Source organism: Meleagris gallopavo, chromosome 6 (assembly GCF_905368555.1).
Source record: "Meleagris gallopavo chromosome 6, MGAL_WU_HG_1.1, whole genome shotgun sequence".
In the NCBI taxonomy this organism is placed as follows: Eukaryota; Metazoa; Chordata; class Aves; order Galliformes; family Phasianidae; genus Meleagris; species Meleagris gallopavo.
The window spans coordinates 2,099,691-2,113,243 of NC_139409.1; the positions used below are offsets into that span (position 1 = coordinate 2,099,691).

Genomic DNA, 13,553 nt, shown 5'->3' on the forward strand with positions numbered 1-13,553 from the left:
TCAGCAGGGCCAGAAGGCAGTGCCTGTGCTCAGCTGTAGATTGTCATTATTATTCTTTTTCCCTTAATATTTAATGCATCACTAAGAACAAACAGTATTTGCAAAACCATAGGGATTTGGGGGATGAACTCAGCACATTGTTGCATTCCCAAGAGTGGGTTTTTAAGCTGCTGTTTTCAGGAAGCAAAACAGAACATAGTTTTTCAGCAACTTGTTGGCTTTTTGCTTCAAAAATTATGTTGATGTAAACACACATTCAACGTCAAATAGAAGTTCTCTAGTGGATAGCAGGACCCTGCTTTGCTTCCACCTGATTTTTGCCTTTTTACCTTTTATTTATTTTTATTTTCTAAATTTGAGCTCAGTTTGCCCCCTCCTTACAGTGGGACAGGGATTTTAAAGCATTTTAAAGACAGCATAGAAATCGTTCCTGATTATGGAAGCAGTGCCTGGAGCTCAAACAATCCCCCTCCCCCCCCACTGAGTATCCTGAAGATGCCTAAAACCTTCTCCTGAGCTTGGAGGCAATTTTCCAAAGAAAAACAGCATAGAAAAGTGCTTTGTGGAACCCCCCACCCCATTTCTGCAGGCTGGGGCCCCAGAAAAAGCAGACTCCTGCTTTTCTAGGCAGCAAAAAACAAGGAGTTCTGCTAACCCTTTTTTTTTTTTCATGCTACTGAACATCCCTAAATGCGCTTTCCATTATTGATAATCTGGTTACATTAATTGCCAAAGCCATTAAGGTTCTGCAGAGTATAAAAGGAAAAAAAGGAATCTGCAATTACCAGCTCCCAAATGGAGTTAAAATCTGGTAATAAATGCAACAGCGAGGGCTGCTCTTGGCCATGGCTGTTACAGACACATTTAATTCCCTACAACTCTGAGCTCTGTGCTCAAGGATAGAAACTCAATTATAAACCCAAACTCACTTTGTTTTCATTGCTGGGCTAACGAAGCTCTTGTCACCTGGAACAGCCCCATCAAAGCTTCTGCTTTTCACTCCTTGCTAATGTACAATGCCCAGACGTGCTCAAGGGCTTGCACAGGCCTGTGAGGCAGCTAATTGCTGTAATTGACCAGCTAAATGGCTGGTTTGGTACCCTTTGGAAACCCGAGTCTTACTCTGGCAGCAGAAACAAGCAGCTTTTGATCCTGCATAGGCATTGCAGGGAAATGCAGGTTTGATGCAACGGCAGAGCTGGAGGAGCTGAGGTGTGGGCTGGGAGATGCATAGATTTTCCCTGAAGAGTGTTTTAAATCAGTAACACCCGTATTTTTGGTGCAAAAGACATTTTGGAATAGTGGACAAGGAAGTAACCAACAAAATGTGTCTCAAAGTACCACAGCAACAGAAAGGAGAACATGGAGATCAGGCTGGAGGCAACTCCAGCTCCTGAGCAGTGATATTTGACATCTCACTGCAGGATGGTTTCCTGACATTTTCCATCTGTTAGCACTGGATTTCCTGTTGGTTGTTGTCTTCTGTGAGATGCTGTTTCCATCCCGCTGTGCTTTGGAGTTGGTTTGAGCCCATGCAATGGTGACAACACTTATGTCCCTGTCACCTGCAGAGTGCCAAGAAGAACCCAAACCGTGGAGGTTCCTTGCTGTGAGGCTTTTATTCATTTATTGGAGGTTTCTGCCCATTCTGTGGGTCTTTGCTACTCTTCCATTATTTAAGAACACTGATGTGGAATAGAATCATAGAATTACAGAATCAGTTGAGTTGGAAGGGACCCTTAAAGACTATCAGGTCCTACTCCCCTGCAGTGAACAGGGAAACCCACAGCTCCATCACAGCCCCTGACCTTGAGTTTCTCCAGGGACTCCAGGACATCCAGCTCATACCTCAGTTCTTGATATTTTACTCCCCAAAAGCTGTGTTGATTTTTTTTCCACACAATCCCTATCTCTGGAGGTATTTAAGAACATGTAGACATGGAAATATGGGATGTGATTTAGTGACAGGACTGAGTAGGTCTTGGACTACAGTGGATGTTCCCAATAATTAAAGCTTTTACACAAAAAACTAAATTAGAAGGAGCGTGCTGCCACATCTGGGATTGTGATGTAGCAAACCCAAGGCCAACAGGGAAAAAGAAATGAGAGGTAAGGAGGAGAGGGGTGAAGAAGGAAGGGATCGTGGATGGATGGGGACAAACGCATGTTGCAAAACAAAGAGAAGACAGGCAAAAGAGGCCGGTTACCTCTAAGCAAGCAGCAGGGCTAAGTAAGCCTAGTCTGTCTCACCTCCTTACAAATCCTATTTCAGCTTTTTTCAGGGGTGGTGTCAGCGCTGCAGTGATTCCAGGAAAGGCAAAATAAAGTTAGGGCGGTCACGCTGAGCTCACGTTTCCTCTTGCACCACTACGAGAGGTTCGTTCCTAGAAGCCTGAGTCAAACTTCTGGCACAATGGGAACTGCCCGCCGTGGAGCAGCGGTTCTCGTAAGTGTGTTTTCTCTTTTGCTCTTCTAGATAATAGAAAAACCTGGAGAGCTTCCTTTGGGATGGGATTAATTTCAGAGCTCAGCCTACGTATTTCTTGGGAGGATTAATCACTTCTTTACTCTGCAGCATGGGATATAGTGTGAATATCTGTGCCGGTGCTGTATGGAGGAGGAACGACAGAGCCAGGAGAGAAGCAGCATCTCAGAGAGTTGAAAAAGCCCCAGAAGTGGGGTTGTGGGGTGGCTGCCCCAGTGTGGGTGCAGGGAGTGCTGGAGCTGTTTGGGAGTCTCACTGGATATCAGAGTGGGTGGAAAACTTTGGCTTCCTCCCATGGACGTGTAGTGCAGAATGCATTCAGCTGCAGATAAGTTTCCTCCAAAACATGAAGCAGAAAAAAAAAAGCTCATTCTCGGAAAGTTTTATTCGGTGCTGTTGTGCTGTGCATCCATCTGGCTGCCACCTGGTGCTCGCCAAGGGAAGGTGAGACAGGAGGAAAACATCACAGCTGAAGTTCAGGCCACGCTGAACTTTCTCTCCTTTTCAGCCAGCCTGGGATGGACTCTTCAGCAGTGTCAGACGCAGGATCACAACAGGTATGTCCGTATCTTTACCTTTTGCAATTCTGCACTGAGGGATCCTCAGAACCCTGCTCCAAGCGTTGGGTTCTCTGAGATGCAGGGGCTCCTGCTTCAGGCCCTTGCACGAGGAAGGCCTGGTTCTGGTCCTAGCTGCCTTTGGGGATCTTGGTCATGGGTAGGGTTAGGATTAGCACAGCTTGTCCTGGGAACAGTAGCTTCATTTTCACTTGGTGATTCAGTCGAGGAGAGCAAGACAGGAGAGGCCGCAGGCAGGGAACTGCACTATACATGCTTTGGGATTGCTGGAAAAATGGGTCTCAGAGGAAATGAAGGCAGGTTTGACCATGATGTGTGCCCCAGGGGTGGTGGGGACATCTACAGTCAGTCTGACTTCTGTGACAGCCTTGGTTTGCTGTTAGAGACTGGAGTCTTGGTTATTAAAACCCACTTTGACCTTCATGATACCAACTGGAGGTGGCTCAGGCAGATTTCAGCTCCCACTGTAGGAGATTTCATCTCTTCAGTAACAGACATTACCCCATTTGGGTGACTTTTGGAAGACGACTTCCTCGTGATGCTCTCGTGGTTGGAGTTTATTGAGAATCAGACTGTGAAATTAGGAAGTTCTCTCAATTATTGACCATTTCCTGAAGTCTGGTCTGTAGCTGTTGGAACCAGTGTGCAGTCCTCGAGCACAGGAGGAGCAACTCTAATGCATAGCCTTGGGCAGGGGCTTCAACCCACCTCTTGTCTCATCCTTTGATTCCTAGAACTGACACAAAGAGGGGACCGTGTTGTACCAGGAGCAGATACTTTTTGCTGTTTTGCTTCTGAGAGCAACCCTACCAAGCTAAAGGTGCTGGTGGCAGGTTCTGCTATGCTGAAAAGCAGGATGTCAGTTTGGATATTAGGAAAAATTTCTTCTCAGAAAGAGTGGTAATGCACCAGCACAGTCCCTGGGAAAGTGTAGATATGGTCAGTGGGGATAGGTTGGGGCTGAACGGGGTGATCTTAGTGATCTTTCCCAACCTGAATGATTCTGTGATTCTGTGCCACTTTCTCAGTAGCAATCCTGGTGAATACAGAGCAGTACACAGCTGGGTGTGGTGCTGCACTTCACATAATTTAGGGTAGAAACTTCCTCAAAAGTCTGCCGTGGTGTCAGAGGGAAGTGGTGAATCAGCTCAGAGGAGACCATGCTTTTCGTGCATGGGAGCGAGGAAACCTAAAGTATGATTTTAAATGTTTGTGTCTATGGCTGTCTTCATGCTGTACGCAAAGGCCAAAGAGTGCAGGACATGCAGCATGGATTTAAACCTATAAACTGAAGAAAACATTCCACATTTGCTTTTCCTGCAATTGGAGTGACCTTTTGAAATGCCCTGGTGATCCCCTTCTCTTGTCTTTTGCTCCTAGACAGCCACTTGCCCTATACAGCTTCAAAGCTGACAACAACAGCTACAGCCTTGCTGGGTGACCAAGATTACACTGCCAATCCAAGTGACTACCCCTACGAGTACCTGAATGAGGAAGACTACATGCTTTATGGCCTTTGCACCAAAGAAGAGGTGGTCTCCTTTGGCAAAGCATTCTTGCCAGCTTTTTACACCATGGTTTTCCTAGTTGGATTCACTGGGAACGTTCTCCTATTTACTGTCCTCATGTATGTCAGTAAGAAAAAGAAGATGGCAGAAGTGTATCTGCTGAACCTAGTGGTTTCAGATTTTCTCTTGCTGCTAACCCTTCCTTTCTGGGTCCTGTTCATTTCTCAGTGGGTTACCTGGGATCTGTTGTGCCCAGTCTTCAATGCCATGTACATCATGAATTTTTACAGCGGTATCTTTTTTGTAAGCTGCATGAGTCTGGACATGTATCTGCAGATAGTTCATGCTTACTCTCCTCACAGCTCTGTGACACGGAAGAAGTCCTTCCTCCTCTTGTTGGTGTTGTGGGTCCTCTCCATACTCCTCTCCATTCCCGATGCCCTCTTCAGCAGCACAAAGAAAATGCATGACGAAACCATCCTGTGCATGCATGATTACGGCCAGAAGCACTTATTTTGGAAAGTTGTCTTTCAGGTCACTCAAAACATCCTAGGTTTCCTTTTGCCTTTCTTCTTCATGGTGTTCTGCTATTCCCGCAGCATGTGTATCCTCACCACGTCTCGGGTGCCTGGCTCGAGGAGAGCACTTCGCTTCGTCTTTACTCTGGTGGCTGTCTTCTTTATCCTGTGGTTCCCTTACAACATTGTCCTCGTCCTTCACTCCCTGCAATACGTTGGTTTGATCCAGAGCTGTGAAAGGAGTAGGCATCTGGACTATGCCATACAGATCACAGAGAGCTTGTCCTTTGTCCACTGCTGCCTCAACCCTGTGCTCTACGCTTTTGTGAAGAAACGATTCAGGTTGTACTTACAGAAGATCTCTCAGGCTTTCTGTAGGAAGGGCACCTTTGACATCCAGCTCTCAGAGACAAGCCGCTCTTGCAGCAGATACACCGATCAGGTAGAAATGTTGAGCATCACCAACACATGATAAATTCTTGCTGGCTTTTGCCACGTGCCAAGGCAATGTGCTCAGCCAGGCTCACCCCTTAGCCTACCAGGAGAGACAACAGGAAGAACAGGCACTTTTAAGTGGGTCTGAACCACACTGAAGCGTACTGAGCAGGACACTGTGTCTACCCAAGGGATGGATCCTTGGTTTGTGATCAGTTTGATCATCACAGTACCAGAATTCAGTCCAGTAACTATCAGTAAGAGAGAGGAAAAAAAAAAACACAAAATGAAAAAGCTCAATGGAGACCATCATTAACAGACATCAGTTTAACCTCTCCTCACAGTGGCAGCATGGCCTTAAACTGAAGAGCATGGATGGCTATTAGCCAATTCTTATAACTGATGTGGTTTTACAGTTCAAGGTTACTAGTTTGTTGACCTTTATTTAAAAGGTACTGTTCACCCCAAATGCTTTTGAACTTTAGCTGGGCTTTTTCCATCCTAGAAATCAATTCAGCATGTGAGTTGGCTAGAAATGTGCAAATAAAGTTTATACCTTCAGAGCAAATACTCATCACCTTCTTGATTTTATTGCTAGACAGTGTTACTGATAGGACTGAGAAGGGTTTTCAGTTGAACAAAAAACATGCATTTGTTTTCACTGCCGTTATTGCCATCATCACTGCCGTGTGTTTCCAAAATAGTAAAGCTAGGATCTTCACTTAAAAAAAAAACAAAGCAAATATGTAGGTGATGCTACGCTGTGACCTTCACTACATGGATCAGGTCAGCAGCGGGGGTGTGGAAGGAAAGAACAGCTGGCTAACAAATCTGAGATAGATAGAGATCTTCATCTCCTGATCTACCCAGGTAGGGCCCATGGGACTGTAAAGAGCTTATGATGGGATGCTTAGGGGAAGAGGTGAAGGTAGAGAAAACGAGGGGTGGGAATGAGGGTGGGAAAATAGGGAGCAGGTAGAAGCAGCTTGCCCTGTGCATGGTCATCTCCTTACTAAATCCTTTTCCCTAAATCTCACCACGTAATGCCCCTTTATCCCACATGATGCTGCTGCAAGGTCCGCATGCCAGCAGCTGGATGCCCAGTGCTGCACTGGACACAAGGGACGAAGTTCCTGGGGTCCCCCCACCTCAACAGGAGACAGTGAGGAGCAGAAGGCAAAATGAGTGGAGCTGCTGGAGACCTTTCCTTCTCTTGGCATTTGAGATCAAAGTAGCTCAGCTCTGTCCCCACCTTGATCCCAGTTCCAGCAGCACTTCAAACATGTGGTCCTCCTCTCTTTTTTCCAACCTGCACTGCATGTATGTAGCTGAGTGTTAAGTGCAGAAATTGGTGAGAGGAATTCTCCAAAGACCCTTTTTCAAAAACAGCGCAGCCTGGGAAAAAGGTTTGGCTTATACTGCTGCAGAGCTCACGCTGACACCCATCCACTTTATGCAGCAGCCTGTTGACTGCAGTGGAATCTAACATACCTTTCACCTTAAAAGCCTCTGTGTGTCAGCCAAGGAAAGAGATGTCCTCATCCAAATTGGAAAAGCAAATAATTGCTGCCAATCGGGGCAGATGCTGTCAGCTCTGCATCTGCGTATCAGCTGAGTGGGATAAAAAGCACTCTCCTCACTCTGGGTCAAAACCCCGCCAGGAAAAGGGCTCTGATGGCATTCTGGACAGTTTTCCTCTGTACCTTGGTGGCATCGCTGCTTGGGGGGCTCTACCTCCTGGGGGTCTTTCGGAGACGAAGACCCAATGAGCCACCTCTGGACAAAGGCATCATTCCCTGGCTGGGTTACGCACTGGATTTCAGAAAGGACAGTTCAGGGTTTCTAAGTAAGATGCAGAGAAAACATGGAGATATTTTCACAGTGCTGATCGGAGGCTATTACTTTACCTTTGTGATGGACCCCTCCTGCTTTGGAGCCATTGTGAAGGAATCACGGTCTAAACTAGACTTTCTGACCTTTTCAGCTAAATTGGTCCTCCAGGTTTTTGGCTACAAGTCCGACAAGAACATCAATAGTGCTCTGCATGCTTTTAACACGAAGCATCTGATGGGAGAAGGACTCAGTCTCCTGACACAAGCCACCATGGACAACTTCCAGAAACTGATGCTTTTCAAGCTGAGCTCGGGAGAGGAGAAGCGACCGTGGCAAGAGGCTGGCCTCTTCCACTTCTGCTACAACATCGTCTTCAGAGCTGGGTACCTGGCTTTGTACGGCACCGAGTCGCACCAGGGGACGGGGAACAAGGAGAAAGCTCACGAGCAAGACCTCATCCACTCCAACCAGCTGTACACCGAGTTTCGGAAGTACGACCGCCTCTTTCCCCGCCTGGCCTATGCCGTGTTGCCTCCCAAGGACAAAGTAGAAGCTGAGAGGCTGAAGAGGTTCTTCTGGAATGCTCTGTCCGTGACTAAGAGTTCTCAGAAGGAAAACGTCAGTAGGTGGATAAGTGAACAAGACCAGTTTTTGGCAGAAAGTGGTGTCCCTGACTACATGCGGGACCGCTTCAAGTTTATGATGCTGTGGGCATCCCAAGGCAATACAGGCCCTACTTCCTTCTGGCTCCTCTTGTATCTCATGAAGAATCCAGAAGCTATGAAGGCTGTGAAGGGGGAGATAGAGAAAGTCTTGAGGGAGCATGGCCAAGAAGTGAAGCCAGGAAGCCCACCAATTAACATCACCAGAGACATGTTAGCCCAGACTCCTTTTCTGGACAGTGCCGTGGAGGAGACCCTGAGGCTGGTGGCAGCCCCAATCCTGATCAGAGCCGTCCTCCAGGATGTGAGCCTCAAAATGAGTAGTGGCACAGAGTACACTCTGCGCAAAGGGGACCGACTGGCTTTGTTCCCCCACCTCTCTGTGCAGATGAACCCAGAAATCCACCCTGAACCCCACGAATTTAAGTATGACCGCTTTGTCAACCCAGATGGCACCAAGAAAGATTTTTACAAGAATGGCAAACGGCTGAAATACTTCAACATGCCTTGGGGGGCTGGTGTATCCATCTGTCCTGGGCGGTTCTTTGCTACAGCTGAAATTAAATTGTTTGTGTCCTTGATGCTGACCCACTATGACCTGGAGCTGGTCAACGACAAAGAGGAGATTCCAGCCATAGATTCAAGCCGCTGGGGATTTGGAACCATGCAGCCTGTTCATGATGTTCAGTTCAGATACCGACAACGTGTTTGAAAAAGCTGTGGTGTTCTGTTTGTTCAGATGTTGCTATGAAATAAACTGCCCGAGTTGGTGGCTGCTGGATCCGTGTGGAGCCAATGCCAATATGTTCTTATTTGCTTAACAGTATGGTGGCTTTTCTCTTTGTCTTCTTTGCATGTAGCACTGCCCTGCGTCACCCCTTACCCTGTCTGGGTAGGGCAATAGAAGCTCACCTGCACACCCACAGGGGAGCCCAGAGGGACAACAGTGAGGTGGAGGATCCCAAATAACACCCTGCTGGGTTACTCCCAGCTCTTCACAACGGCTACCAGCCTGTCAGAAACCAACTTGCACATGCCAAGAGGAGAATGGGGATGTAACGGTAGGTTAATTAAGGACAACTGGGAATCCAGATTAAGGATGAATGCCTGAGCTGGATCTCTTTGGGTCTGTCCCACCAGAGCAGCAACCCCACAGCCCAGGCATGAGGGCTACTGAGATTAGTTACAGGGATTGGGATTAAGGTGGGTTGCTGTTAAGGGGTGAGGCATTTTGTTGGGCACAGAGGAGAGGCATGTGGGGTCTGCAATGGGTTTATGGTGGGATGCTTGAGGAAGGAACCAAAATGATGAAAAGGAGGGATTTAGGTGATGCGGGGAGGAAAGTAGAGTTATAAAGAGTTAAAAATGTGCAGGTATGTGAAAATAGTCAGCTCATCCATATGCTTGCCTTTCCAGATTTTTCCCAATCTTTCCTTAAAGACTGCCCTTCTGTGAGTGGAGAGCTGGGGTCTGGTGTGCAAACCTGGTTCCTGATGTCCTTCCAGCCTTTCCTTGAGACTCATGGACTGGCATTGTTCCCATCTAATGCCTGCTGGGGGTACCTCTTCCCTTCTTTTTTTTTTTCTTCCTTCAGCAGCCAAGGGAACATCAGTCCCCACAGGAGTTAAGTAACAGCACAGTGAACCAACTTAATGCAGACGCTGCCTTTGGAGGTTTTCATAGAATGGCTTAGGTTCACATCCCTCCTGTGCTGGGGATCTGCTCCAGATGGGACCTCATAAGGGCAGAGCAGAAGGGGACAATCACCTCCCTGCCCCACTGCTGCTCCTCTGTTGATGCAGCTCAGGATGCAGTTGGTCTTCCAGGCTGCAAGAACACACCGCTAGCTCATGTCCACCTTTTTGTACACCAGAACCCCCAGGTCCTTCTCTGCAGGGCTGCTCTCTGTGAGCTCTTCTCCCATCTGCGCTCATATGTGGGACTGCCCCAACCCAGGTGCAACACCCTGCACTTGGCCTTGTTCAACCTCGTTAGGTTCTTGTTTGCCCACTTTTTGAGTTTGCCAAGGTCCCTCTGTTATGTACAATCAAGGACCAGAACTCAAATGTTTTAATATGTCTCAAAACATCAAAGCCAGATTCTGCTTTCTGTTGTGAAGGATGGGGCTATGTTATAACTGCAGCAACTGAGCAACTGTTGTAACTTCTCCTCCTGGTGAAGGCAGAGTTGCCCTAGGAAAAAAATAATCTGCATTTTAGTGCTTTGCTGTACTCTAGTCAGTGTGTGCGTTTAGTTACTGCTTGTAGTGACTTCAGATCAGAGTTGAGAGTGGGTTCTGAACAAACATGGACTGGGTTTGGGAAAGAGAGAGAAAAACGATGAGAATGGCAATGATTCAGCAAAAATATCTGGCTTTAATTCCTTGTCAGAATAGGTAATTTAACAAAACAATATTGAGTCTATAAAAGACTTCAGACATGCTCAAACGCATGCAAGTATGAGAAGCAAAAATCACTTAATTTGAGGAATAGTGTAAAAGCTCCAAATGGGTTAATCTGCAATCAAAGGTTATGCTTGGATGGGCTGTCCCTTGGCACCGAGCAGTCCATCCCAAAGCGTAGCAGTAAGAGGAAAAACCAGACTGTGCCAACAGATACCTTATAGGTCCTGAAAGGTTCATAGACCACACCTCATCATGCTGTCTTCCATAACTCCTCGAAACCCAAGAGAACCAAGTGTGAAATCTGGCCCTAAGACCTTGCTTTTCTCTTCTCCAATGCACTGTGAAGAAAGTATTACCTTAATGTTCAAAGATGTACAGTCTGAGAAATCAGTGTCTGCTCTGCACTGCACAGTGGGAACTGCTTTGCTCCCAGTTTGCTCCGCACACAATGCAGGAGGAGCAGCCATGGTGCTGCAAGCTTCAGGTCTGGGGCAACATCAGTTAAATATGTTGGAAAAGATCCCCACTGGCTAAACAATATCATGTCTAGCATTGAGCTGTAACATAGTAGGAACTGATTTCCCATCCTTGACCCTCTGAACACAGTGAGGTGTGGTTTGAGGAAAGCCTGTGCTTAAATGCTGCATGTAGGGAAAGCTCAAGAAACCCAACTGCACCCATAAATACATCACTCACATCAGAGAAACCCAAAGGAACACAGAGGTTATAGGTACAAAGCAACGACACAGCGAACACCATCCGTCCTCAGCAGGTCTTGAAGAAAGAGGACTGCAGCGTTCAGGATGCCCTGGGCTTTCCTGAAGAATCTGAAGACAAACTGATGTAGATGCAGTGGGGCAGATGAGGGGTTGTTGTAAAGTCCTGTGTGATGGGTAAACCAGTCATCTAGTTCTAATGGGAGATTTCAAATACACATGCCCCCCCAAAAAACAAGTGTTGTGGTGTGGTGTCTACAGACCACAAACCCCTTGAGGAACATGACCAGCTCTGCAGCAACAGCAGTGCAAGTGCCCATGGAGAGCCAGTAGGCTCTATGACAGGTGGTTAACTTGAGCCCCAGGGAGAGCAGGCTACAGCTTTGTGAGGATTAGGGTGGGACAGATGTGCAATTTATCAGTTACTGGAAAGCCCCAGTGCTGTTTCCCTCCCTGCATTCACCCTGTGCTACAGGTGCAATGTGCTGAGCCTGGCCAATCGATGTCACCCGGGTCCCATTGCCAAACTCTGTGTCTGACACAAGGCAAAGACATCACGGGACACATCACAGACATGGCAACACAGCACGTGTTGTTGACAGGGACTCACAAGGTCTCTGGTTCAACCCCCTGCTCACACTGAGCTGCTCAGGGCTTTATCCAGTTGGATCTGTACATCCAAAACATTAGGATACGTTGCTGCCTGGCATCAGACCCCAGGAGCGCTGTGCTCTGCACTGTTTCCCCACAGTGAATCTTTCTGACTTATTTTCTGTTTCCCCACTCCTACTATCACCTTCCTGGAGCTCTTTTCATATCAGAGATGTTTTCCCTTTACAATAGTTTTCCATTTTCTTTGGGATTTCGCAGAATCACAGAACTGTAGGCAGAATCACAGAACAGTGAAGGGACCACTGGAGCTCATCAAGTCCAACCCCAGGAGGCAGGCAAGAAGCCCACCCGTCTCTCAGTCCTTGTAGCAATGGGATAAGCGATCCAGTAGCATCTGAAAGTGCATGGTGCTGGCATCCTGGGGACAGGACAGAAGTCAGTACCCAGTGTTTGCACACTGACTTCAGGGAAAGATTTGCTAAGCTGCTCAGGGCTAGCAGCTAATCCCATTCAGAAGGGGCTCTGCAAAAACCTTTCCTGCCTGTTCCTGGAAGCACAGAGCCAAGTCACCCACGTACTGTCAAGTTACCACCTGTCAGCTGAGCCACGTTAACTAAATTTCAGCTCTTACCAGGTGGCAGTGGGTTAATTTGCTTAGCTGTGCTAAACTGCATTCAGGAAGAACAGTCAGCTCAGATCAGCTGATGCGCAGTAACTCGACAGAACAGTTTGCTACCAAACACAGAGCAGAAGGGGAGATGATCCGTGCCTATCACCACATTCCCTTCACTGTGCAATCATGAGGCCGTATTTGGAGCACAGCAGACCCCTTTTCTTTTCCCGATCAGTGAGGAAATTTCTCAGTTTGGTGGTGGGAAAGGTAACCAGCGCTTGTTGCCTGTTGTCCAAACCCGTCTCCTGGAGCCACGGGCTCTGAAGGCACTCGGAGGCTGATGGTCTTCCCCTGGGACAAAGGGGAGAAGGTCAGTTGGGTTTTCTCTCCCAAATCCCAAATGGGAGAGGAAGAAGGGCCAGGTGAGCAGATGCTGCCTTACCAGGGATTTGCACACAGGGTGCTCTGGAGAAATGACACTGCTCCTCCGGAGAGACCCGCGTAGCACCGCGTCAGCTTCACCTTCCCCTTCCTGGTGGTTCTCAGGAACTCGCAGGGCACATCAGAGCTGACGGGGTAGTTGGCGCTCAGCCTAGCCCGAAACAATAGCATTATCAGCACAAAGGGCATCGCTTGAGATGCTCCTTCTCCTGGGAATTCCCATCCAGGAGGAGGTCATGGCAGTGCAAAGAAACATCACATGGAAAACAGAATCCCAAAGTGCAACATTCTTCAGTGGGCTTCATGACTTCAGCTGCTTTTCTGCTTGGTGTAATTTGAATTTTCTTGTTAAACTGGGGGCTTTTCAGATGAGGCTGAGCAAGAAAAACAGCAGCTGCTGGGCTGCAAAACCACCTCCTTATTCCACTTGGAGATGTGATTGGGACTGGGCATCCTTGCACAGTGCAGCCAGCTCCACAGCCTCTGCCACATGTCTTTGGTGGCATTGCTCAAGGGAGAGACTACTACTGATGTTAATGTCTGAGTGGTACAGCTCCCTTTGTTGATGACTTGGAAATGGCACTTTTAAAGCCAGGGATATGGAAGGACAGGCTGACTTACATGATGAATGCCGTGATTCCAACGGACCAGATATCAGTCTGTGGGAGGGCTCCTTGCTCTGTCAGCAGTTCTGGAGCTAGAAAAGCAAATGGGTGTGAGCCAAGCTCCCCTCCAATGCTACAGCACC

At 47.7% G+C, this 13,553-nt stretch overlaps 3 protein-coding genes across 15 annotated transcripts in view; 2 read left to right on the forward strand and 1 right to left on the reverse strand.

Moving 5' to 3' along the window:
* Window positions 1-2,275: 2,275 nt before the first annotated feature.
* ACKR2 (atypical chemokine receptor 2) lies at window positions 2,276-6,092 on the forward strand. The gene is made up of 3 exons (XM_010712263.4): window positions 2,276-2,446; window positions 2,994-3,042; window positions 4,444-6,092. The coding sequence occupies exons 1-3, from the start codon at window positions 2,414-2,416 to the stop codon at window positions 5,559-5,561; spliced, it is 1,200 nt and encodes a 399-aa protein (XP_010710565.2). The 5' UTR covers window positions 2,276-2,413; the 3' UTR covers window positions 5,562-6,092.
* A 1,061-nt stretch (window positions 6,093-7,153) lies between these two features.
* CYP8B1 (cytochrome P450 family 8 subfamily B member 1) lies at window positions 7,154-8,845 on the forward strand. The gene has a single exon (XM_003206880.5). The coding sequence runs from the start codon at window positions 7,199-7,201 to the stop codon at window positions 8,729-8,731; it is 1,533 nt and encodes a 510-aa protein (XP_003206928.2). The 5' UTR covers window positions 7,154-7,198; the 3' UTR covers window positions 8,732-8,845.
* A 1,529-nt stretch (window positions 8,846-10,374) lies between these two features.
* The window catches only part of OBSCN (obscurin, cytoskeletal calmodulin and titin-interacting RhoGEF), a 170,363-nt gene continuing 167,184 nt past the window's right edge, over window positions 10,375-13,553 (reverse strand). For all 13 annotated transcript variants that reach the window (XM_010712264.4, XM_085226863.1, XM_085226867.1 and 10 more), the window contains 3 exons: window positions 13,427-13,502; window positions 12,807-12,956; window positions 10,375-12,715 (listed from right to left, as the gene is read on the reverse strand). In XM_010712264.4, coding sequence (XP_010710566.2) covers window positions 12,538-12,715; window positions 12,807-12,956; window positions 13,427-13,502 — 404 coding nt within the window. In that variant the 3' untranslated portion in view covers window positions 10,375-12,537. The remainder of the gene's footprint in view (window positions 12,716-12,806; window positions 12,957-13,426; window positions 13,503-13,553) is intronic.